Here is a 24347-nt window from a genome sequence, read left to right as displayed (position 1 = left end):
GTGTGTGTGTGCGCCTGTGTGTGTGTGTGTGTGTGTGCCTGTGTGTGAGTGCGTGTATGCATGTGTGCATGCATGTATGCGTGCATGTGTGTGTGTGTGTGCGTGCATATACATGTGTGTGTGTGTGTATATGTGTGTGTGTGTGTGCGCTGAACCCTCTGTGTTAGCACAGGAATGACCGTTAGATGAGAGTGTGTGAAGCTGAGTGGAAGTTCTGAGGTTATGAGGAAAGTGAGTCAGGCTTCAAGACTGAAATCTAATGTTGATATCGTTGCCTCTCATACAGGGTTCAGATGATTGATCCAACAGACAAGCCCCCAGGACTAGCATTGAGAGATTCAACCCGACGTTCAGATCAGACAGATCAGAGAGATGATGGGTAGAGGAGGATAGAAGGTGTGGGATGGGGGGGGGGCAGATTGAAAGAGAGGGACAAAGATGAGAGGCAGGGACGGCGAGAGAGAGCGAGTGTGCTGGTGTTGTTACCATGGTGATGCAGGTGTCTAATCTCACCTTGTTGCTCTTGCTGAGGCTGTTCTCAAGGGACCTGAGCAGCCCATCGTTACTGTCATTAAGCTTCCTGTTGGCTGCCCTATAGAGGGGGAGGAAAAGAGGGAGAGTGAGAGAGTAGGAAGAAAAATAGAGGAGAGAGAGAAAGAAAGAAGAGAGAGAGAGGAGGGAGAGAAAGAGGAGAGAGAGGAGGGAGAGAAAGAGGAGGGAGAGAAAGAAAGAGGAGAGAGAGAGAGGAGAGAGAGAGAGGAGGGAGAGAAAGAGGAGAGAGGGGAGGGAGTGAAACAGAGCAGAGAGAGAGAGAGGGAGAGAAACAGAGGAGAGAGGAAGAAGAGAGAAACAGAAGAGAGAAAGAGAGGAGGGAGAGAAACAAAGGACAGCGAGAGAGGATGGAGAGAAAAAGAGGGAGAGAAACAGAGGAGAGAGAGGGAGGGGGGAGAGAGAGGAGGGAGAGAAACAGAGAAGAGAGAGGAAGGGGAAAAAAGGGGAGAGAAACAGAGAGAGGAGGGATGGAAGAGGATTAGAATGGGAAGGGGGTGATCAAAAGTACCATTGACAGGTTGGCTAATGAAAACAGAAACTTTTCAATACTTCTAAAAAATAAGGTTCGTCGTCTTGAAGTGTTCCTGTTTGTGTGTCAGAGGAGCACTGTGATTGGTCAGTGTTCCTGTTTGTGTGTCAGAGGAGCACTGTCAGTGTTCCTGTTTGCGTGCCAGGCGAGCACTGTGATTGGTCAGTGTTCCTGATTTTGTGTCAGGTGAGCATTGTGATTGGTCAGTGTTCCTGTTTGTGTGTCAGGCGAGCACTGTGATTGGTCAGACTTACTGTAGGATCTCTATCTGTCGCTCCAGGTTATCCCTCTCATCAGAGAACTCTCTCATCATCGCCTCGTATCTGCACATACATAGTTACTCACAACTTACACATATACTCTCATAACACATATTACATACACTATTATACTGTTATAACACTACATAAACACTCAAAGCACATACATAAACTCTCATAACACATACTACATAAACTCTCATAACTCCTACTACATACAGTACACTCTCATAACACATACTACATCAACTGTCATAACACATACAACATACAGTAGTCTCATAACACATACTACATACAGTACACTCAAAACACATACTACATAAACTCTCATAACACATACTACATACAGTACACTCTCATAACACATACTACATACAGTACCCTCTCATAACACATACTACATACAGTACACTCAAAACACATAAACTCTCATAACACATACTACATAAACTCTCATAACACCTACTACATACAGTACACTCTCATAACACATACTACATAAACTCTCATAACACATATAACATACAGTACACTCTCATAACACATACTACATACAGTACACTCAAAACACATACTACATAAACTCTCATAACACATACTACATACAGTACACTCAAAACACATACTACATAAACTCTCATAACACATATAACATACAGTACACTCTCATAACACATACTACATACAGTACACTCTCATAACACATACTACATACAGTACCCTCTCATAACACATACTACATACAGTACACTCAAAACACATAAACTCTCAAAACACATACTACATAAACTCTCATAACACATACTACATACAGTACACTCAAAACACATACTACATAAACTCTCATAACACATATAACATACAGTACACTCTCATAACACATACTACATACAGTACACTCATAACACATACTACATAAACTCTCATAACACATATAACATACAGTACACTCTCATAACACATACTACATACAGTACACTCATAACACATACTACATAAACTCTCATAACACATATAACATACAGTACACTCTCATAACACATACTACATAAACTCTCATAACACATACTACATACAGTACACTCATAACACATACTACATAAACTCTCATAACACATATAACATACAGTACACTCTCATAACACATACTACATACAGTACACTCATAACACATACTACATAAACTCTCATAACACATATAACATACAGTACACTCTCATAACACATACTACATACAGTACACTCATAACACATACTACATAAACTCTCATAACACATATAACATACAGTACACTCTCATAACACATACTACATAAACTCTCATAACACATATAACATACAGTACACTCTCATAACACATACTACATAAACTCTCATAACACATACAGTGCCTATAGAAAGTCGACACCCCTTTGAACTTTTTTCACATTTTGCTGCGTTACAAAGTGGGATTTAAATAAATGTAATTGTTAATTAAAATGTAATATTTTCCCGATTTAGCTACACAAAATACTCCATAATGTAAACGTGAAAAGACAATTCTACAAATGTTTACAAATAAATTAAATAAATAACAAAAATATAGTTGTTGCATAAGTATTCACCCCCTTTGTTTAGGCAAGCCTAAATTAGTTCAGAAGAAACATGTTGCTTAACAAATCACATAATACGTTATATGGAAGTTATAATAGGGGTTGACATGATTTTTGAATGACTACCCCTTCCTCTGTCCCCATACATATAACATCTGTAAGGTCCCATTAGTCAAGTACTGAATTTGACCCCTTCCTCTGTCCCCCATACATATAACATCTGTAAGGTCCCATTAGTCAAGTACTAAATTTCAAGCACAGATTCAACTACAAACACCAGGGAGCTTTCGAAGGCCTCAAAAAGAAGGGCAGTGATTGGTAGATGGGTAACAATAACAAATCAGACATTGAATATGTCTTTAAGCATGGTCAAGTTAATAATGATGCTGTGGATGATGTATTAAACCACCCAGACACCTCAAAGATGCAGTCGTCCTTCTGAACTGAGCTGCAGGACAGGAAGGAAACTGCTTAGGGATCTCACCATGAGGCCATTGGTGATTTTAAAACAGCTACAGAGTCTGCTTGAAAATCTATGACAAGACTTGAACATTGCTGTCTAGCCATGATCCCCATCACCTTGACAGAGCTTGAATAATAAATAGAAAAATAATGGCCAAATATTGCACAATATAGGTGTGCAAAGCTCTTATGAGAATTACCCAAGAAGATTCACATCTGTAATCGCTGCCAAAGGTGTTTCTAACATGCATTGACTCAGGGGGGTGAATACTTACCTTATCAAGGTATATTTATTTATTTATTTAACCTTTATTTAACTAGGCAAGTCAGTTAAGAACAAATTCTTATTTACAACGACGACCAAACCCTAACCTGGACGACGCTGGGCCAATTGTGCACCGCCCTATGGGACTCCCAATCACGGCCGGTTATGATACAGCCTGGAATCGAACCAGGGTCTGTAGTGACGCCTCTAGCACTGAGATGCAGTGCTTTTTTTTATTTCCTTAATCCCAAAAAATATATAATTTTTCTTCCACTTTGACATTACAGAATATTTTGTGTAGATTGTTGACAGAAAATGACAATTAAATCCATTTTAGTCCTCCTTTGTAACACAATAAAACGTGAAGAAATCCATGTAGACTTTCTATAGGCACTGCACATGAACAGGTTTACATTCTAATAATGCCGACAAAGCAGTCACTTCAGCATTCTCAAAGAATCGACACATTCACAACAAAAAACGTTGTTTGAATGGAACGGGTTCAAAGGCACAGTGTGAAATCTATCTCCCCGGCCTGGTTGCCAGGTAACCGTGTTGTGAGACTCTTTGTGAGTGTGAGTTCACACCAGGATATCCTGTTACAGGCCTGCCAAACATGTTACCACCCCAGGTAAGGCATTTTACGAGAGATTGTACAGATGATTATGTCTCATGCACAATGGGTGTCCAACACAGGCGGCTGGTGGCAGATTCATTGGGGAGGATGGGGTCAAAGTAATGGCTGGAATGGAATAAATGGAACAGTATCAAACACATCCAATACATTGTTTCTATGTGCTTGATATCATTCCATTCACTCCATTATTATGAGCCATCCTGCCCTCAGCAGCCTCCTGTGATTTCCAACACCCATGTTACAGTAACTCATCCTGGATTGACAGGGTGTAATATAAAAATGCCTTAAAATGCTTTGTGTGTGTTGTGTCTCACCCCTCCGAGTTGATGCTGTGGTCTGTCAGGTCACTCTTCAGAGAGTCCAGTTCACTCTGCAGGAAGGCTATGTTAGTGTGGGACTGCATCAACTCCTGCTTCAACCTCTGGTTTTCCTGGGGAGGGAGGGAGGGAGGGGGAGGAGAGAGAGAGAGAGAGAGAGAGAGAGAGAGAGAGAGAGAGAGAGAGCGAGAGAGAGAGAGAGAGAGAGAGAAAATAGAGCAAACGTGAAAGATGGCAAAAGTGAAGAGAGAAATGCAGAGAGAGAAAGAGAGCAGAGAGAGAGAGAAAGAGAGCAGAGAGAGAGAGATATATTATCTACCTCACTTGCTTTGGCAATGTTAACACATGTTTCCCATGCCAATAAAGCCCCTTGAATTGAATTGAATTGAGAGAGAAAGAGCAGAAAGAGAGAAAGAGAGAGAGAAAGAGAGAGCAGAGAGAAAAAGACAGAGAAAGAGAGCAGAAAGCGAAAGAGGGGTTAGGGACAGGCGACATCAGGGTCAGAGCCAGACTGATTCTGGAGCAGGAAATGGAGCAGAGATAAAGGATATGTACTGAGTGATATAGAACTAGCTGGAAGAACCATCTCACCAGAGTCAGTTCGTTGATCTTCCTCTTCAGGGTTGAAGACTCGTCTTTCATGTTGATGTTCTTGTACTGGTCTTCAATCTGAGGAGGGAGTAGACATTAAGTAACACAAATGCTGCTTGCTTTCAGCGAATCAGCATCTTCAGAGGCACAGATAGCAGCATAGATGTATTTTATTCAAAGGCGACTATCTTGAGTTCATCTGATTGTTTCATGAACCAATGAACCAAAATGCTTAGTGGGTGAACAGAAGTGATTGGCGAGACTAGCAATTCAGGCAATAGGTGCCAAATTTGAGGTGAATTGTTCACTTTTTCATAAAAGCATGAAACTTGGCCCCAAACTGTTCAAAGGTACCAAGTTTAATAATTTTATGAAAAAGTGAAAATGTCTTTCAAATTTGGCCTGGACTTTAGAGGATATTTTTAGAGTGTACTAGATGGAACTGTATGAGGAATAGTCCAATGGTAAACTCACCAGCTTCATCTTCTGGACCTTGTGCTGCAGCTCACACACCTCGGACTCATAGTGTCTCTTCAGCTCACTTAGAGCTGCCTCGGCCCTCTTGGCTTCCTACAGACAACACAATGGATCAATGGTTTAGCATCATTCCCTCACTCAGGGCCTCCACAAGGACTGAAGACACAACTATAGAGGATAACATCATCATCAACTGCTCACACACTGACAACATATAGAGACCACTACTGCCAAAAAACACAACTACTACTGTCAAAATTAACTCAACACTTAAGGTGACAGGTGAAGGGGCCAGAGTAGTTTGGGTGACAGGTGGAAGGGGCCAGGTTAGTTTGGGTGACAGGTGAAGAGGCCAGGGTAGTTTGGGTGACAGGTGGAAGGGACCAGGTTAGTTTGGGTGACAGGTGGAGGGGCCAGGGTAGTTTGGGTGACAGGTGGAAGGGACCAGGTTAGTTTGGGTGACAGGTGGAGGGGCCAGGGTAGTTTGGGTGACAGGTGGAAGGGGCTGGGTAGTTTGGGTGACAGGTGGAAGGGGCCAGGGTATTTTAGGTGACAGGTGAAGGGGCCAGGGGCCAGGGTAGTTTGGGTGACAGGTGGAAGGGGCCAGGGTAGTTTGGGTGACAGGTGGAAGGGGCCAGGTTAGTTTGGGTGACAGGTGAAGGGGACAGGGTCGTTTGGGTGACAGGTGAAGGGGCCAGGGTAGTTTGGGTGACAGGTGGAAGGGGCCAGGGTAGTTTGGGTGACAGGTGGAAGGGGCCAGGGTAGTTTAGGTGACAGGTGGAAGGGGCTGGGTAGTTTAGGTGACAGGTGAAGGGGGCAGGGTAGTTTGGGTGACAGGTAGAAGGGGCCAGGTTAATTTGGGTGACAGGTGAAGGGGACAGGGTCGTTTGGGTGACAGGTGAAGGGGCCAGGGTAGTTTGGGTGACAGGTGGAAGGGGCCAGGGTAGTTTGGGTGACAGGTGGAAGGGGCCAGGTTAGTTTGGGTGACAGGTGAAGGGGACAGGGTCGTTTGGGTGACAGGTGGAAGGGGCCAGGGTCGTTTGGGTGACAGGTGGAAGGGGCCAGGGTCGTTTGGGTGACAGGTGGAACATGAATGCTTAAAGGAAATATCTGATTTTTTAAATGTTTTTTATTTGTCACATGCTTTGTAGAGAACAGGTGTAGACTAACAGTGAAATGCTTTTCCAACAATGCAGAGTTAAAGATAAGATAAACAATTAAATGTAAAATATAAATATTGGCACAGTGAATAACGATGAAAAATAACAAGTAAAAATAACATGGCAATATACAGGGAGTACCAGTACCGAGTCGATGTGCAGGGGTACGAGGTAATTGAGGTAGCTATGTACTGTATATAGAGGTAGGGGTAAATTGACTAACAGTAGTGTATGTGGTGAGTGAAATTGTGTATGTGTGTGTTGGGGAGTCAGTGTGAGTATGCGTGTGTGTGGGTAGAGTCCAGGGTAGAGTCAAGAGAGTTAGTGCAAAAAAAGGTAAATTGAGGTAGTCCGGGTAGCCATTTTATTATCTATTTATCAGTCTTGTTTAGAAGTCTTATGGCTTGGGGGTAGAAGCTATTCAGGATCCTGTTGTTACAGACTTGGTGCATTGGCACTACTTGCCGTGCAGTAGCAGAGAGGACAGTCTGTGGCTTGGGTGGCTGGAGTCTTTGACAATATTTTGGGCCTTCCTCTGACACTGCCTGGTATAGAGGTCCTGGATGGCAGGAAGCTTGGCACCAGTGATGTACTGGGCCGTACACACTACCCTCTGTAGAGCCTTACGGTCGGATGCCAAGCAGTTGCCATACCAAGTGGTGATGCAGCCAGTCAAGATGCTGTCGATGGAGAAAGAGGCGTTGTCACGCCCTCTTCACGATAAGACTGTTCCCAGAGTAGAGGAACGAGAGAGGGAACCATTTCCCCAGATGAGATTGGGAATAATGTCCAGATTCCACGAAAAGGAGCGCTCAGTCACCTCACCACATAATGTTGACTGGGAGTCCAAGGAATATCACTGTTGAGTAACTTTACTTGTTTTTAAAGGACTGGGACAATCCCACTCCTTTTTGCATTCACTCTTTATTAGATAGGACAGTGAAAGACTGACAGAAAAGCTACAGGAAGAAGAAGAGAGGAGCACGAGAGCGTGTGATGGAATAACATTACCTCAGAATATGGACACTAGACCGCCCAGGCCACCCACCCACTGCAGTTACTTTGAGTCAGATGAAAATCCAGACATGAAAACAGGTTGATGTATCAAGCAGTCCTCCTGACCTGGCCATCGTTGAGGTGTGTTTGAGATTCTATGAGTAATCTGATCCCAGATCCCTCTCTATTTGACATGAGGGAAGAGATGAGCTACACCCTTCTTATCAGTCTGTCTAAACATTGTAGGAACACAACCTGCCGATACCGCCTGATAACACGGACATCATTTCTGAAGTGAATCAGGCAAGTGTGGTGTGTGTGTGTGTGTGTGTGTGTGTGTGTCACCTGAAGCCTTGTGTTGTTCTCGGCTGTATGGATGCGTTGATCCATCTCCTCTTCCATCTCACTGAGTTGCATGGAGGCCTTGTCCTGGGCCCTGAGCAGAAATACAATAGAAAAACATCATATATTATATCTGTGTTGGTGTGTGGAACATATTAATATAAACTCAGCAAAAAAATAAATGTCCCTTTTTCAGGACCCTGTCTTTCAAAGATAATTGGTAAAAATCCAAATAACTTCACAGATCTTCATTGTAAAGGGTTTAAACACTGTTTCCCATGCTTGTTCAATGAACCATAAACAATTAATGAACATGCACCTGTGGAACGGTCGTTAAGACACTAACAGCTTACAGACGGTAGGCAATTAAGGTCACAGTTATGAAAACTTAAGACACTAAAGAGGCCTTTCTACTGACTCTGAAAAACACCCAAAGAAAGATGCCCAGGGTCCCTGCTCATCTGCGTGAACATGCCTTAAGCATGCTGCAAGGAGGCATGAGGACTGCAGATGTGGCCAGGGCAATAAATTGCAATGTCCGTACTGTGAGACGCCTAAGACAGCGCTACAGGGAGACAGGACGGACAGCTGATCGTCCCCGCAGTGGCAGACCATGTGTAACAACACCTGCACATCACTGACGAGTCGCAGTTTTGTCTCACCAGGGGTGAGGGTCGGATTCGCGTTTATCGTCGAAGGAATGAGTGTTACACCGAGGCCTGTACTCTGGAGCGGGGTCGATTTGGAGGGAGGGTCCGTCATGGTCTGGGGCGATGTGTCACAGCATCATCGGACTGAGATTGTTGTCATTGCAGGAAATCTCAACACTGTGCATTACAGGGAAGACATCCTCCTCCCTCATGTGGTACACTTCCTGCAGGCTCATCCTGACATGACCCTCCAGCATGACAATGCCACCAGTCGTACTGCTCGTTCTGTGCGTGATTTCCTGCAAGACAGGAATGTCAGTGTTCGGCCATGGCCAGCGAAGAGCCCGGATCTCAATCCAATTGAGCACGTCTGGGACCTGTTGGATCAGAGGGTGAGGGCTAGGGCCATTCCCCTAAGAAATGTCCGGGAACTTGCAGTTGCCTTGGTGGAAAAGTGGGGTAACATCTCACAACAAGAACGGGCAAATCTGGTGCAGTCCATGAGGAGGAGATGCACTGCAGTACTTAATGCAGCTGGTGGCCACACAAGATACTGACTGTTACTTTTGATTTTGACCCCCCCCTTTGTTCAGAGACACATTATTCCATTTCTGTTAGTCACATGTCTGTGGAACTTGTTCAGTTTATGTCTCGGGTTTTGATTCTTATTATGTTCATACAAATATTTACACATACGTTTACTGAAAATAAATGCAGTTGACAGTGAGAGGACGTTTCTTTTTTTGCTGAGTTTATCTGGATTGGTGTGTATAGAACATAATATTACATTATATCTGTGTTGGTGTGTGTCGAACATAATAATATATCTGTGTTGGTGTGTGTAGAACATAATGTTATATCTGTGTTGGTGTGTGTCGAACATAATAATATATATGTGTTGGTGTGTGTAGAACATCATAATATATCTGTGTTGGTGTGTGTAGAACATAATGTTATATCTGTGGTGGTGTGTGTAAAACATAATAATATCTGTGTTGGTGTGTGTAAAACATAATAATATATCTGTGTTGGTGTGTGTAGAACATAATAATATATCTGTGTTGGTGTGTGTAAAACATAATAATATATCTGTGTTGGTGTGTGAAAAACAATAATATCGGTGTTGGTGTGTGTAAAACATAATAATATATCTGTGTTGGTGTGTGTAAAACATAATAATATCTGTGTTGGTGTGTGTAAAACATAATAATATCTGTGTTGGTGTGTGTAAAACATAATAATATCTGTGTTGGTGTGTGTAAAACATAATAATATATCTGTGTTGGTGTGTGTAAAACATAATAATATATCTGTGTTGGTGTGTGTAAAACATAATAATATATCTGTGTTGGTGTGTGTAAAACATAATAATATATCTGTGTTGGTGTGTGTAAAACATAATAATATATCTGTGTTGGTGTGTGTAAAACATAATAATATATCTGTGTTGGTGTGTGTAGAACATAATGTTATATCTGTGTTGGTGTGTGTAAAACATAATGTTATATCTGTGTTGGTGTGTGTAAAACATAATAATATATCTGTGTTGGTGTGTGTAAAACATAATAATATATCTGTGTTGGTGTGTGTCGAACATAATAATATATCTGTGTTGGTGTGTGTAGAACATAATGTTATATCTGTGTTGGTGTGTGTAAAACATAATAATATATCTGTGTTGGTGTGTGTAAAACATAATAATATATCTGTGTTGGTGTGTGTAGAACATAATAATATATCTGTGTTGGTGTGTGTAGAACATAATATATATCTGTGTTGGTGTGTGTAAAACATAATAATATATCTGTGTTGGTGTGTGTAAAACATAATAATATCTGTGTTGGTGTGTGTAGAACATAATAATATCTGTGTTGGTGTGTGTAAAACATAATAATATATCTGTGTTGGTGTGTGTAGAACATATTAATATATTATATCTGTGTTGGTGTGTGTAGAACATAATAATATCTGTGTTAGTGCATGTAGAACATCATAATATATCTGTGTTGGTGTGTGTAGAACATATTATTATATCTGTGTTGTTGTGAGTAGAACATAATAATATATCTGTGTTGGTGTGTGTAGAACATAATATTATATTATATCTGTGTTGTTGTGAGTAGAACATAATAATATATCTGTTTTGGTGTGTGTAGAACATAATATTATATTATATATGTGTTGTTGTGTGTAGAACATAATAATATATTATTTTGGTGTTGGTGTGTGTAGAACATAATAATATATCTGTGTTGGTGTGAGTAGAACATAATAATATATTATTTTGGTGTTGGTGTGTGTAGAACATAATAATATATCTGTGTTGTTGTGAGTAGAACATAATAATATATTATTTTTGTGTGTGTAGAACATAATATTATATTGTATCTGTGTTGGTGTGTGTAGAACATTATATTATATTGTATCTGGGTTGGTGTGTGTAGAACATAATATTATATTGTATCTGGGTTGGTGTGTGTAGAACATAATATTATATTGTATCTGTGTTGGTGTGTGTAGAACATTATATTATATTGTATCTGGGTTGGTGTGTGTAGAACATAATATTATATTGTATCTGGGTTGGTGTGTGTAGAACATAATATTATATTGTATCTGTGTTGGTGTGTGTAGAACATAATATTATATTGTATCTGGGTTGGTGTGTGTAGAACATAATATTATATTGTATCTGTGTTGGTGTGTGTAGAACATAATATTATATTGTATCTGTGTTGGTGTGTGTAGAACATAATATTATATTGTATCTGGGTTGGTGTGTGTAGAACATAATATTATATTGTATCTGTGTTGGTGTGAGTAGAACATAATATTATATTGTATCTGTGTTGGTGAGTAGAACATAATATTATATTATATCTGGGTGGGTGTGTGTAGAACATAATATTATATTGTATCTGGGTTGGTGTGTGTAGAACATTATATTATATTGTATCTGGGTTGGTGTGTGTAGAACATAATATTATATTGTATCTGGGTTGGTGTGAGTAGAACATAATATTATATTGTATCTGTGTTGGTGTTGGTAGAACATAACATATCTGTGTTGGTGTGTGTCAAACATATTAATATATCTGTGTTAGTGTGTGTAGAACATAATACTAGATCTATTTTGGTGTGTGTAGAACATAATATTATATTGTATCTGTGTTGGTGTGTGTGTATTTGAGGGTGTGTATGATAGAATGTCTGCAGTGTATGTACAGTATGTGTTTTTAAACTAACTGCATTCGTTGATGAGTGTGTGTGTGTGTGTGTGTGTGTGTGTGTGTGTGTGTGTGTGTGTGTGTGTGTACCGTTTGACAGCCAGGGCCAGGTTCTCCATCTCAGCGTTGTGCTGTTTGATCTCTCTGGTGAAACTCATGATGAGTCTCTCATACTGAGGCACCATCCTGGGCTCTGCCATGCTGATGTTCTGGTACAACGTGGCTGCCTGCTCATTCCTACAGACACAACACAGACAGACAGACAGACAGACAGACAGACAGACAGACAGACAGACAGACAGACAGACAGACAGACAGACAGACAGACAGACAGACAGACAGACAGACAGACAGACAGACAGACAGACAGACAGACAGACAGACAGACAGACAGACAGACAGACAGACAGACAGACAGACAGACAGACAGACAGACAGACAGACAGACAGACAGACAGACAGACAGACAGAAAGGGAATGTTAACACAACAGCAGCATAATGTCTGAACAGCTATTTACCACTAGAACCATCTAGAACCACTAGTTAATATACCTCTCTAATAGCTACTATCATAACATTTCTACAGCACACAAACATCAATGCAACACTTGGGCAAAGTTATGATACTTTGAAATGGAAGCTTACTCATCATGGGCTGGGTCAGGTATCTAGGCTATTTGTTGAACTGGAGAACAAGTAGGTTTAACACACCTGTTCATCTGTATACCTGTGGGCCTACTGTATTTACCTAATATCTACATGCTCATTCAGGCACTTAAATGTTCATTTCTCATTTCCCTAACTGCATAATAATTGTGGAGCCATTTTACATGTTAATAATTCATTCATGCTTTGATAAAACTGGGTCAGATAGGTAGAGTGTGTGAGTTTGCCTTCAACATGGTGGCCAGATTACAATCCTTAAGCATATAGACTCACTGTCACAGTCAACAGCCCTGTCAAGACGGCAGCATCACTGGTACATGCCACGGGTCATAAAATCCAGGGCTTACAGAGAGATCACCTTCCTACATGCAAGCTAAGAAATGCTAAATACTTTTAATAGTAATACTTTTGATAGTAATCAAAAGTGACAGAGGTGCTTGGAGTTATCTCATGTTTAAAACACATCTAGTTACCTGCTTTCTTAAAGTAGAACTACTTAGGAGGGGAACCACAACTGTTCACTGCTCTACTCCAACCATGGTCCTTCCATGGCAGGGGGATGGATGACATGTTTGCGAACACAATGACGGTTTTTGCTGTTTGTGCCCTCATTCTGTTACCAAACTTAGAAACTAAACTGTTCTTCAAGTAAATGTGTTTTTATAACATTTTCTTTACAAATGCTTAAAAGTTGTCCTTGTGCCAGAGTGAGCTCCCGGGTGTGCTCTGGGCTTTAGTAAATTCAGAGCGTTGTCAGATTGTCCCGTTAGTAAATTCAGAGCGTTGTCAGATTGTCCCGTTAGTAAATTCAGAGCGTTGTCAGATTGTCCCGTTAGTAAATTCAGAGCGTTGTCAGATTGTCCCGTTAGTAAATTCAGAGCGTTGTCAGATTGTCCCGTTAGTAAATTCAGAGCGTTGTCAGATTGTCCCGTTAGTAAATTCAGAGCGTTGTCAGATTGTCCCGTTAGTAAATTCAGAGTGTTGTCAGATTGTCCCGTTAGTAAATTCAGAGCGTTTGCTCTCGGAGCATTTAGAGCACTCACTGGACGCTCTGGCCAAGCAGTAGGGTTGAGCGTTCTGACCTCACAACGGCAGTCAAGCACCCAGGATAACTGGCTAACGTTGGCTAGCTGGTAGCTACTTCCAGACACATCATGAGAGAACAGCTCACTCTGACCATTTTACTCTCCCTAGCAGAGCTGGTGAGGCTGTTTACATGTTATCCAGAGTGTTGGTGACTGTAACTGTGCTGCTGGCAACAATTTAATTACACTTTTTATGCTGACGTTTACTGGTACCGGCCATATTCAACGGTTGATGAGCGTTCATAAATTAATCTGTTATTCTGCACTCCGGCACACTCAGACTAGAGTGCTCTGAAATTGGAGTAGATAACCAGAGTGAATTAACAAACGCACCCTCTGTTACCATGGAATTGCCCTATTGTGACCTCAGTTTCTGGATGGATGTAGGCCTACTGTCTTTTTGGGGTTGGGGCCCATGCCCCCCCCAGTGATTTTATCTGCTGTACCGGAAAACCCTCTGTCTCCATCCCTAATGAAGGGCCCCAGGGGTGGCCCTTTTTCAAAGAAGCAGGCTAAGATGTTAGTTCCGAGGGGTGTCTTTGTACAGCTGGTGATCAAACAGTCATAATGAGGTCTATTTAAGATGTGATGGGGAACATTGATTAACACAGTGATTCTATGTCCCCTCCATGGTATTGTTAGCCGGTGTCTCAGTCCCATTCCCAGCCCTAGGGGGCAGGGTTCTCCCTCTAACTGCTCAATGGGACCTCATTTCATAACCTGTCATAGGATAGGCTACTGATACCTACCTTTCACTCCTTCCTTTCTTTTTCTCTTTCTTTCTTTCCGTTCATTCTTTCGGGTTAGGTTGCTGCATTTCTATTGGTCCTCCTAGAGATAACTGATGTATTAGAGCTAAACTGACCTGAACACACACACGCATCTCACGCACGCACACACACCAACACACGCATCTCACGCACGCGCGGATACACACAAATAGGTGGAGCAGGTGTCCTAACCACATCTTGCCAATATGATTGGAAACCGGAATAGAACAGCAGTTTCAATTTAAAAAACACTACAATCATACAACAAATATTAAGTATATTTATTTTATGAATGCAAATAAGGGCAGAACCTTCCTGTAGTCTATTGGTTACACACACTGAAAAAGTACATTGAAACTGTTTCATGACTATATGTAAAGAAAAATATTTTTAATTAGCGTATAATTATTTTTTTCCAATGTAAACCATACCTCACCTGGGTATGAACTTGGCATGGTCCCCCAGTCGGGTCTGGAAATCTTCCCAGGCCGGAGAAGAGACTTCCCAGCTCTCGCTCTCCATGTTCCCACAATACACTTGCTCCGAGATCCCGAGGAATCCACTAATGAACTCCGCCAGATTGATAGTCCCGTCTCTGTCGGTGTCCAGTTTAGAGAATATGTGCTCTCTCTCCGTCGGTGGAACATTGAGCTCTGAGCAGATTTTTGATAAACTCGTATTTTTCAATCTGCCCAGAATGATCCACATCACAAGCGTGAAAGAGCGAACACAGACTCTCCTGGTCCCTACCCATGCCTGGTAATGACATGGTTTAGTCCAGAGTTGAAAGTCTCAGAAACCAAGCACGCAGAAAACCACCACGGGAAAGAACACTATGGGCAACAACAATAAAGCAACGTTTTTAACCAATTAAATTCCTTTTACCACCATCTTACGAACTTCAAGTCTGAGGTTTTTGTCCAAGTCTTTCAACACTGTCAAACACCTTATCGAGGTCCAGAAAAGGTCAACAAAAATATAGTGTTCATTCTCTCCAGGATTTCGACCACTTTGGGCTAACGGTATTAATGTGTCGTCCTTCGTCCTCGTATCATTTATCAAGTCTTGTTTTCGTCCTCTGCGGTACTGTGACAGTCCCCTTGCCGCGGGTGTCTTGCCAGGTACACAGGTGGTGAGAGGTGCGGTGGACGGCTGCTGACGCGGGTTACTTCTTGGCCTCTCAACTTCGAGAACAGGCACAAAACAAACAAGAACTGTGTTCCCGGCCAAGCGCAGTTACATAATTACCTGTAATAGGTTGAATAAACGAAACAAGCAAAAACAACTGTGTTTCCATAGAGATAGCCTAGAGACCCCTTTCTGTCTGCTAGATTATATTTTATTTAACTAGGCAAGTCAGTTAATAACAAATTCTAATTTTACAACGAACAGTGGGTTAACTGCCTTGCTCAGTGGCAGAACGACAAATGAGTAGCTTGTCAGCTCAGATTCGATCTAGCAACCTTTCCGTTACAGGTCTAACGCGCTAACCACTAGGCTACCTGCCACCTCTAGATAATGGGAAACTTTCACTAACAATCAGCATATGAAAAAAGAAATAACAAATCTACAAAATATTTGTACCTTGACTAGATAGATGTCATTTGGATAAAGCTTGCCTGACAACACATCACTGTATGAAGGAGGTGATGGAAGGAAGGCCCTTGACACACTTGTGCTGTTTGCACTCTTCATTCTTCTTTATATCACACAGGCTGTATTTACAAAGTCATGCCTCTGTGGTAACTGTGAATGAGTTTGTCAGATGTGTTACCAATTTCAACAATAAAGTGTGTCTGTGTGTGTGTGTATCAAGTCAGCGGGTAGAGTGTAACAGTGGGGTTGATGTCTCTGATCTCCTTCTCAGTAGGGATGTAGGTACAGCCGTAGAGATGCAGTAGCTTCAACCTGGAGAGAGAGAGAGGCCTTTTAAAATTCCCTGAACACTGTTCATGCTTCTTTATATCACACAGGCTGTATTTAAACAGCGTTTAATTTGATTTGAGTCATGCCTCTGTGGTAACTGTGGAGGAGTTTGTCAGATGTGTTATCAATTTCAACAAAAAGTGTGTCTGTGAGAAAACCTAGTCAGTCGAACAACTGAATGCATTCAACTAAAATGTGTCTTCTGCATATAGCCCAACCCCTCTGAATCAGAAGTGTGGGGGGCTTCCATAATCGACATCCACGTCTTCAGCACCAGGGGAACAGTGGGTTAACTGCCTTGTTCAGGGGCAGAACTACATATTTTCACCTTGTCAGCTCAGGGATTCGTTCCAGCAACCTTTTGGTTACTGGCCCAACGCTCTAGTGTGTGTATCAAGTCAGCGGGTAGAGTGTAACAGTGGGGTTGATGTCTCTGATCTCCTTCTCAGTAGGGATGTAGGCACAGCCGTAGAGATGCAGTAGCTTCAACCTGGAGATAGAGAGAGATAGAGAGAGGCCTATTATACTTTTTTTTATAAAGCCCTTATTAAAATTCCCTGAACAGAAATCTGACATTTCTAAGGGTCGTTGATTTTTCCTCTCAACCTATCTGCTTATCACTTTGTGTGTTATGCCTCCGGGGTTTCCCAAGGTACAGATCTAGGATCAGCTTCCCCTCCCCAATGTTAACCTTAGCCGTTAGTGGGGAAAACCACCCTACGTTGTTGACATGTATGTGTGCTTTAGTTTTACCGTTTGCACTGCCTGCTGAGGTTGTGGATGGCCTCTGGGCTGATCTGGCAGAAGCTCAGTTTGACAGTGTGGAGATGAGTGCTGCAATATTTTGCCAACAGGCTCACCCTGTTAGGGACACACATGTTACACACGCAGTCAGTGACACACAAGTTACACGCAGAGTCAGTGACACACGAGTTACACACACAGTCAGTGACACACACACACAGCCAAGAAGAAGTCAAGAATGTTGTAAGCATGGAAGCATTAGAATATCAACCCTGCAAGCTGTGAGTTTAGTGATCACAGAATTTTCTTGCAAAGCAGGTAATGCAAATTTGTACTGTATTTGAGTTTACATTTTTTTTCTTCCTGTTTCTGATGGATTATATTCCTGCTGTAGCAAACTGTCTCAAAAAAGAAATATCCAAATAAAAATATATATACAGTGCATTTGGAGAGTAATAAGACCCCTTGACTTTTTCCACATTTTGTTACTTTACAGCCTTATTCTAAAATGGATTAAATAAATACAAAATTCTCATCAATCTACCAACAATACCCCATAATGACAAAGTGAAAACATATATTTTTCGATTTTTTCAAATGTAATGAAAATAAAAAACAGAAATACCTTATTTACATACAGTGAGGAAAAAAAGTATTTGATCCCCTGCTGATTTTGTAAGTTTGCCCACTGACAAAGAAATGATCAGTCCATAATTTTAATGGCAGGTTTATTTGAACAGTGAGAGACAGAACAACAACAACAAAAATCCAGAAAAACACGTCAAAAATGTTATAAATTGATTTGCATTTTAATGAGGGAAATAAGTATTTGACCCCTCTGCAAAACATGACTTAGTACTTGGTGGCAAAACCCTTGTTGGCAATCACAGAGGTCAGATGTTTCTTGTAATTGGCCACCAGGTTTGCACACATCTCAGGAGGGATTTTGTCCCACTCCTCTTTGCAGATCTTCTCCAAGTCATTAAGGTTTCGAGGCTGGCGTTTGGCAACTCGAACCTTCAGCTCCCTCCACAGATTTTCTATGGCATTAAGGTCTGGAGACTGGCTAGGCCACTCCAGGACCTTAATGTGCATCTTCTTGAGCCACTCCTTTGTTGCCTTGGCAGGGGTGAATTGGGTCATTGTCATGCTGGAATACCCATCCATGACCCCTTTTCAATGCCCTGGCTGAGGGAAGGAGGTTCTCACCCAAGATTTGACGGTACATGGCCCCGTCCATCGTCCCTTTGATGCGGTGAAGTTGTCCTGTCCCCTTAGTAGAAAAACACCCCCAAAGCATAATGTTTCCACCTCCATGTTTGACGGTTGGGATGGTGTTCTTGGGGTCAAAGGCAGCATTCCTCCTCCTCCAAACACGGCGAGTTGAGTTGATTCTAAAGAGCTCCATTTTGGTCTCATCTGACCACAACACTTTCACCCAGTTGTCCTCTGAATCATTCAGATGTTCATTGGCAAACTTTAGACGGGCATGGATATGTGCTTTCTTGAGCAGGGGGACCTTGCGGGCGCTGCAGGATTTCAGTCCTTCACGGCATAGTGTGTTACCAATTGCTTTCTTGGTGACTATGATCCCAGCTGCCTTAAGATAATTGACAAGATCCTCCCGTGAAGTTCTGGGCTGATTCCTCACCGTTCTCATGATCATTGCAACTCCACGTGGTGAGATCTTGCATGGAGCCCCAGGCCGAGGGAGATTGACAGTTCTTTTGTGTTTCTTCCATTTGCGAGTAATCGCACCAACTGTTGTCACCTTCTCACCAAGCTGCTTGGCGATGGTCTTGTAGCCCATTCCAGCCTTGTGTAGGTCTACAATCTTGTCCCTGACATCCTTGGAGAGCTCTTTGGTCTTGGCCATGGTTTGGAATCTGATTGATTGATTGCTACTGTGGACAGGTGTCTTTTATACAGCTAACAAGCTGAGATTAGGAGCACTCCCTTTAAGAGTGTGCTCCTAATCTCAGCTCGTTACCTGTATAAAAGACACCTGGGAGACAGAATTCTGTCTGATTGAGAGGGGGTCAAATACTTACTTCCCTCATTAAAATGCAAATCAATTTATAAACTTTTTGACATGCGTTTTTCTGGATTTTTTGTTGTTATTCTGTCTCTCACTGTTGAAATAAACCTACCATTAAAATTATAGACTGATCATTTCTTTGTCAGTGGGCAAACGTACAAAATCAGCAGGGGATCAAATACTTTTTTCCCTCACTGTAAGTATTCAGACCCTTTGCTATGAGACAAAAATTTGAGCTCAGGTGCATCCTGTTTCCATTGGTCATCCTTGAGATGTTTCTACAACTTGATTGGAGTCCACCTGTGGTAAATTCAATTGATTGAACATGATTTGGAAAGGCACACACCTGTCTATGTAAGGTTCCACAGTTAACAGTGCATGTCAGAGAAAAAACCAAGCAATGCAGTCGAAGAAATTGTCCGTAAAGCTCAGACAGGATTGAGTCGAGGCACAGATCTGGGTAAAGGTTCCAAAAAATGTCTGCAGCATTGAAGGTCCCCAAGAACCTCCATCATCCCTAAATGGAAGAGGTTTGGAACAACCAAGACTCTTCCTAGAGTTGGCCGCACGGCCAAAACTGAGCAATCGGGGGAGAAGGTCATTGGTCAGGGAGGTGACCAAGAACCTAATGGTCACTCTGACAGAGCTCCAGAGTTCTTCTGTGGAGATGGGAGAACCTTACAGAAAGACAACCATCTCTGCAGCACTCCACGAATCGGGCCTTTATGGTAGAGTGGCCAGACGGAAGCCACTCCTCAGTAAAAGGCACATGACAGCACTCTTGAAGTTTGCCAAAAGGAACTTAAAGGACTCTCAGATCATGAGAAACAAGATTATCTGGTCTGATGAAACCAAGATTGAACTCTTTAGCCTGAATGCCAAGCATCACGTCTGGAGGAAACCAGACACCGCTCATCATCGGGCCAATACCATCCCTACGGGGAAGCATGGTGGTGGCAGCATCATGCTGTGGGGATGTTTTTCAGTGGCAGGGACTGGGAGACTAGTCAGGATCGAGGGAGAAATGAATGGAGAAAAGTACAGAGAGATCCTTGATGAAAACCTGCTCCAGAGCACTCAGTACCTCAGACTGCGGCGAAGGTTCACCTTCCAACAGGACAACGACAATACGCACACAGCCAAGACAACGCAGGAGTGGCCTCGGGACAAGACTCCGAATGTCCATAAGAGGCCCGGACATGAACCCCTGTGATAAAACGTATTGCGGACTGCGTCCTAGGGTTTCAAAACAGAGGTTGCCACATGCAAGTAAACAATATCACCAAAATCCAATACAGGGAGAAGCGTTGTATTTTCAATACTGAGGCATGATTTATTTCGATATAAAAAAATCTTGGATCTTAGCTCCTTAGTCAGATTTTCTATATGCGTTATGAAGGACAACTTGTCATCAATCCAGATACCCAGGTACTTACATTGATAAACAAGCTCAATTTGGGCTCCATTTGTAGCGCACATATGCAAGTCCTCAGGGTCAACATTTTGTGACTTAGAGAACAGCATGAGCTTGGTTTTAATTGTATTTAACACTAATTTAAGATCTGTAAGTGATTTCTGAATTGAATCAAAGTCATGCTGAAGTTCACGAATGGCCTGCTGCACTGAGGTGGCACAGGAATACAAAACTGTGTCATCTGCATAGAGATGATTGTTACAAGTATTAACAGTGTTTCCTATGTCATTAATATACAAGGTGAACAATAACGGACCCAAAATCGAACCCTGAGGAACACCTTTTTGAATCTCAAGAAATTCAGATTTAACCCCATCTGTGAAGATGGCCTGATTTCGGTCGCTAAGATAATTGTGAAACCATAAACAGGCTGCATATCCCAGGCCTATTATTGATAACTTCTTTAGCAAAACAGAATGATCAACAGTGTCGAACGCCTTTGACAGGTCAATAAACAAGGCAGCACAGCTCTTTATAGCATCCAAGGCATTGACAAGATCATTAACAATTAGCGTTGTTACCATGGTAGTACTATGCCCAGGCCTAAACCCTGATTGGTTTATATAAAAAAATACAATTATCATATAAAAAGGAACGAACTGGTACATTAACCAAGTATTCAAGAATCTTAGCTATACAAGGTAGTCCTGAAATGGGGCGATAGTTGTCAAGATCATAGTTGTCAAGATCACCCTTAAGGAGTGGCAACACATATGCGGATTTCCACGCTTTTGGAATACTTCCTGATAACAATGTTAAATAAAAAAGGTGGGCTACTGAGCCAGCAATAAGGTGAGCTGCACACTTTAACAGACCAGACTCCAAATGATCAGCACCTGTGGATTTGTTTTTGTCTAATGTTAGCAAAGCATCCAGGACTTCTTTATCAGTGAATTTCTGAAAAGAAAACTCCTGACCAGCATTTTTAGTATTATTCAATAGATTATCACCGTCAACATCCAAACTACTCTTTTCAAGAGCTGGCCTTGAAATACATTCAAATATAAAGCCTGCAGAGATGGTTTCATGCATGTTAACATTAGAAGCCTACTCCCTAAGTTTGTTTTACTCACTGCTTTAGCACGCTCTGCAATCCTGGTTTAGGAAAACCACCAAAAACCCTGAAATCTCCATCCCTAACTATAACATTTTCCGCCAAGATAGAACTGCCAAAGGGGGCGGTGTTGCAATCTACTGCAAAGATAGCCTGCAGAGTTCTGTCTTACTATCCAGGTCTGTACCCAAACAATTCGAGCTTCTACTTCAAAAAATTCACCTTTCTAGAAACAAGTCTCTCACTGTTGCCGCTTGCTATAGACCACCCTCTGCCCCCAGCTGTGCCCTCGACACCATATGTGAATTGATTGCCCCCCATCTATCTTCTGAGCTCGTGCTACTAGGTGACCTAAACTGGGACATGCTTAACACCCCGGCCACAATCTAAGCTTGATGCCCTCAGTCTCACACAAATTATCAATGAACCTACCAGGCACAACCCCAAATCTGTAAACACGGGCACCCTAATAGATACCATCCTAACTAACTCACCCTCCAAATACACCTCTGCTGTTTTCAATCAAGATCTCAGCGATCACTGCCTCATTGCCTGCATCCGTAATGGGTCTGCGAACAAACGACCACCCCTCATCACTGTCAAATGCTCCCTAAAACACTTCTGCGTGCAGGCCTTTCTAATCGACCTGGCCGGGGTATCCTGGAATGACATTGACCTCATCCCGTCAGTAGAGGATGCCTGGTTATTCTTTAAAAGTGCCTTCCTCACCATCTTAAATAAGCATGCCCCATTAAAAAAATGTAGAACTAGGAATAGATATAGTCCTTGGTTCACTCCAGACCTGTCTGCCCTTGACCAGCACAAAAACATCCTGTGGCGTTCTGCATTAGCATCGAATAGCCCCCGTGATATGCAACTTTTCAGGGAAGTTAGGAACAAATATACACAGGCAGTTAGGAAAGCTAAGGCTAGCTTTTTCAAACAGAAATTTGCATCCTGTAGTACAAACTCAAAAAGTTCTGGGACACTGTAAAGTCCATGGAGAATAAGAGCACCTCCTCCCAGCTGCCCACTGCTCTGAGGCTAGGAAACACTGTTACCACCGATAAATCCACTATAATTGAGAATTTCAATAAGCATTTCTCTACGGCTGGCCATGCTTTCCACCTGGCTACCCCTACCCCGGTCAACTGCCCAGCACCCTCCACAGCAACCCGCCAAAGCCCCCACCATTTCTCCTTCACCCAAATCCAGATAGCTGATGCTCTGAAGAGCTGCAAAATCTGGACCCCTACAAATCAGCCGGGCTAGACAATCTGGACCCTTTCTTCCTAAAATTATCTGCCGAAATTGTTGCAACCCCTATTACTAGCCTGTTCAACCTCTCTTTCGTATCGTCTGAGATTCCCAAAGATTGGAAAGCTGCCGCGGTCATCCCCCTTTTCAAAGGGGGTGATACTCTTGACCCAAACTGCTACAGACCTATATCTATCCTACCCTGTCTTTCTAAGGTCTTCGAAAGCCAAGTTAACAAACAGATTACCGACCATTTCGAATCCCACCGTACCTTCTCCGCTATGCAATCTGGTTTCAGAGCTGGTCATGGGTGCACCTCAGCCACGCTCAAGGTCCTAAACGACATCATAACCGCCATCGATAAGAGACATTACTGTGCAGCCGTATTCATCGACCTGGCCAAGGCTTTCGACTCTGTCAGTCACCACATTCTTATTGGCAGACTCGACAGCCTTGGTTTCTCAAATGATTGCCTCGCCTGGTTTACCAACTACTTCTCTGATAGAGTTCAGTGTGTCAAATCGGAGGGCCTGTTGTCCGGACCTCTGGCAGTCTCTATGGGGGTGCCACAGGGTTCAATTCTCGGGCCGACTCTCTTCTCTGTATACATCAATGATGTCGCTCTTGCTGCTGGTGATTCTTTGATCCACCTTTACGCAGACGACACCATTTTGTATACTTCTGGCCCCTCTTTGGACACTGTGTTAACTAACCTCCAGACGAGCTTCAGTGCCATACAACTCTCCTTCCATGGTCTCCAACTGCTCTTAAATGCAAGTAAAACAAATGCATGCTATTCAATCGATCACTGCCCGCACCTGCTCGCCCGTCCAGCATCACTACTCTGGACGGCTCTGACTTAGAATACCTGGACAACTACAAATACCTGGGTGTCTGGTTAGACTGTAAACTCTTCTTCCAGACTCACATTAAGCATCTCGAATCCAAAATTAAATCTAGAATCGGCTTCCTATATCGCAACAAAGCATCCTTCACTCATGCTGCCAAACACACCCTCGTAAAACTGTCCATCCTACCGATCCTTGACTTCGGTGATGTCATCTATAAAATAGCCTCCAACACTCTACTCAACAAACTGGATGCAGTCTCTCACAGTGCCATCCGTTTTGTCACCAAAGCCCCATATACTACCCACCACTGCGACCTGTACGCTCTCGTTGGTTGGCCCTCGCTTCATACTCGTCACCAAACCCACTGGCTCCAGGTTATCTACAAGTCTCTGCTAGGTAAAGCCCCGCCTTATCTCAGCTC

At 42.4% G+C, this 24347-nt stretch overlaps 1 protein-coding gene across 1 annotated transcript in view; it reads right to left on the bottom strand.

Annotated features, from left to right (window-relative positions):
• LOC106585863 (ras and EF-hand domain-containing protein) overlaps positions 1 to 16840 on the bottom strand; it is a 33713-nt gene extending 16873 nt beyond the window's left edge. The window contains 9 exon segments of the mRNA XM_014172577.3: positions 514 to 592; positions 1336 to 1404; positions 4615 to 4730; positions 5209 to 5286; positions 5683 to 5778; positions 8187 to 8277; positions 12151 to 12297; positions 15019 to 15251; positions 15253 to 16840. Coding sequence (XP_014028052.3) covers positions 514 to 592; positions 1336 to 1404; positions 4615 to 4730; positions 5209 to 5286; positions 5683 to 5778; positions 8187 to 8277; positions 12151 to 12297; positions 15019 to 15251; positions 15253 to 15351 — 1008 coding nt within the window. The 5' untranslated portion in view covers positions 15352 to 16840.
• Positions 16841 to 24347: the final 7507 nt, after the last annotated feature.

This window comes from Salmo salar, chromosome 24 (genome assembly GCF_965601325.2).
Source record: "Salmo salar chromosome 24, fSalSal1, whole genome shotgun sequence".
Taxonomy (NCBI): domain Eukaryota; kingdom Metazoa; phylum Chordata; class Actinopteri; order Salmoniformes; family Salmonidae; genus Salmo; species Salmo salar.
This window is presented reverse-complemented; position numbering and strand designations above follow the sequence as displayed.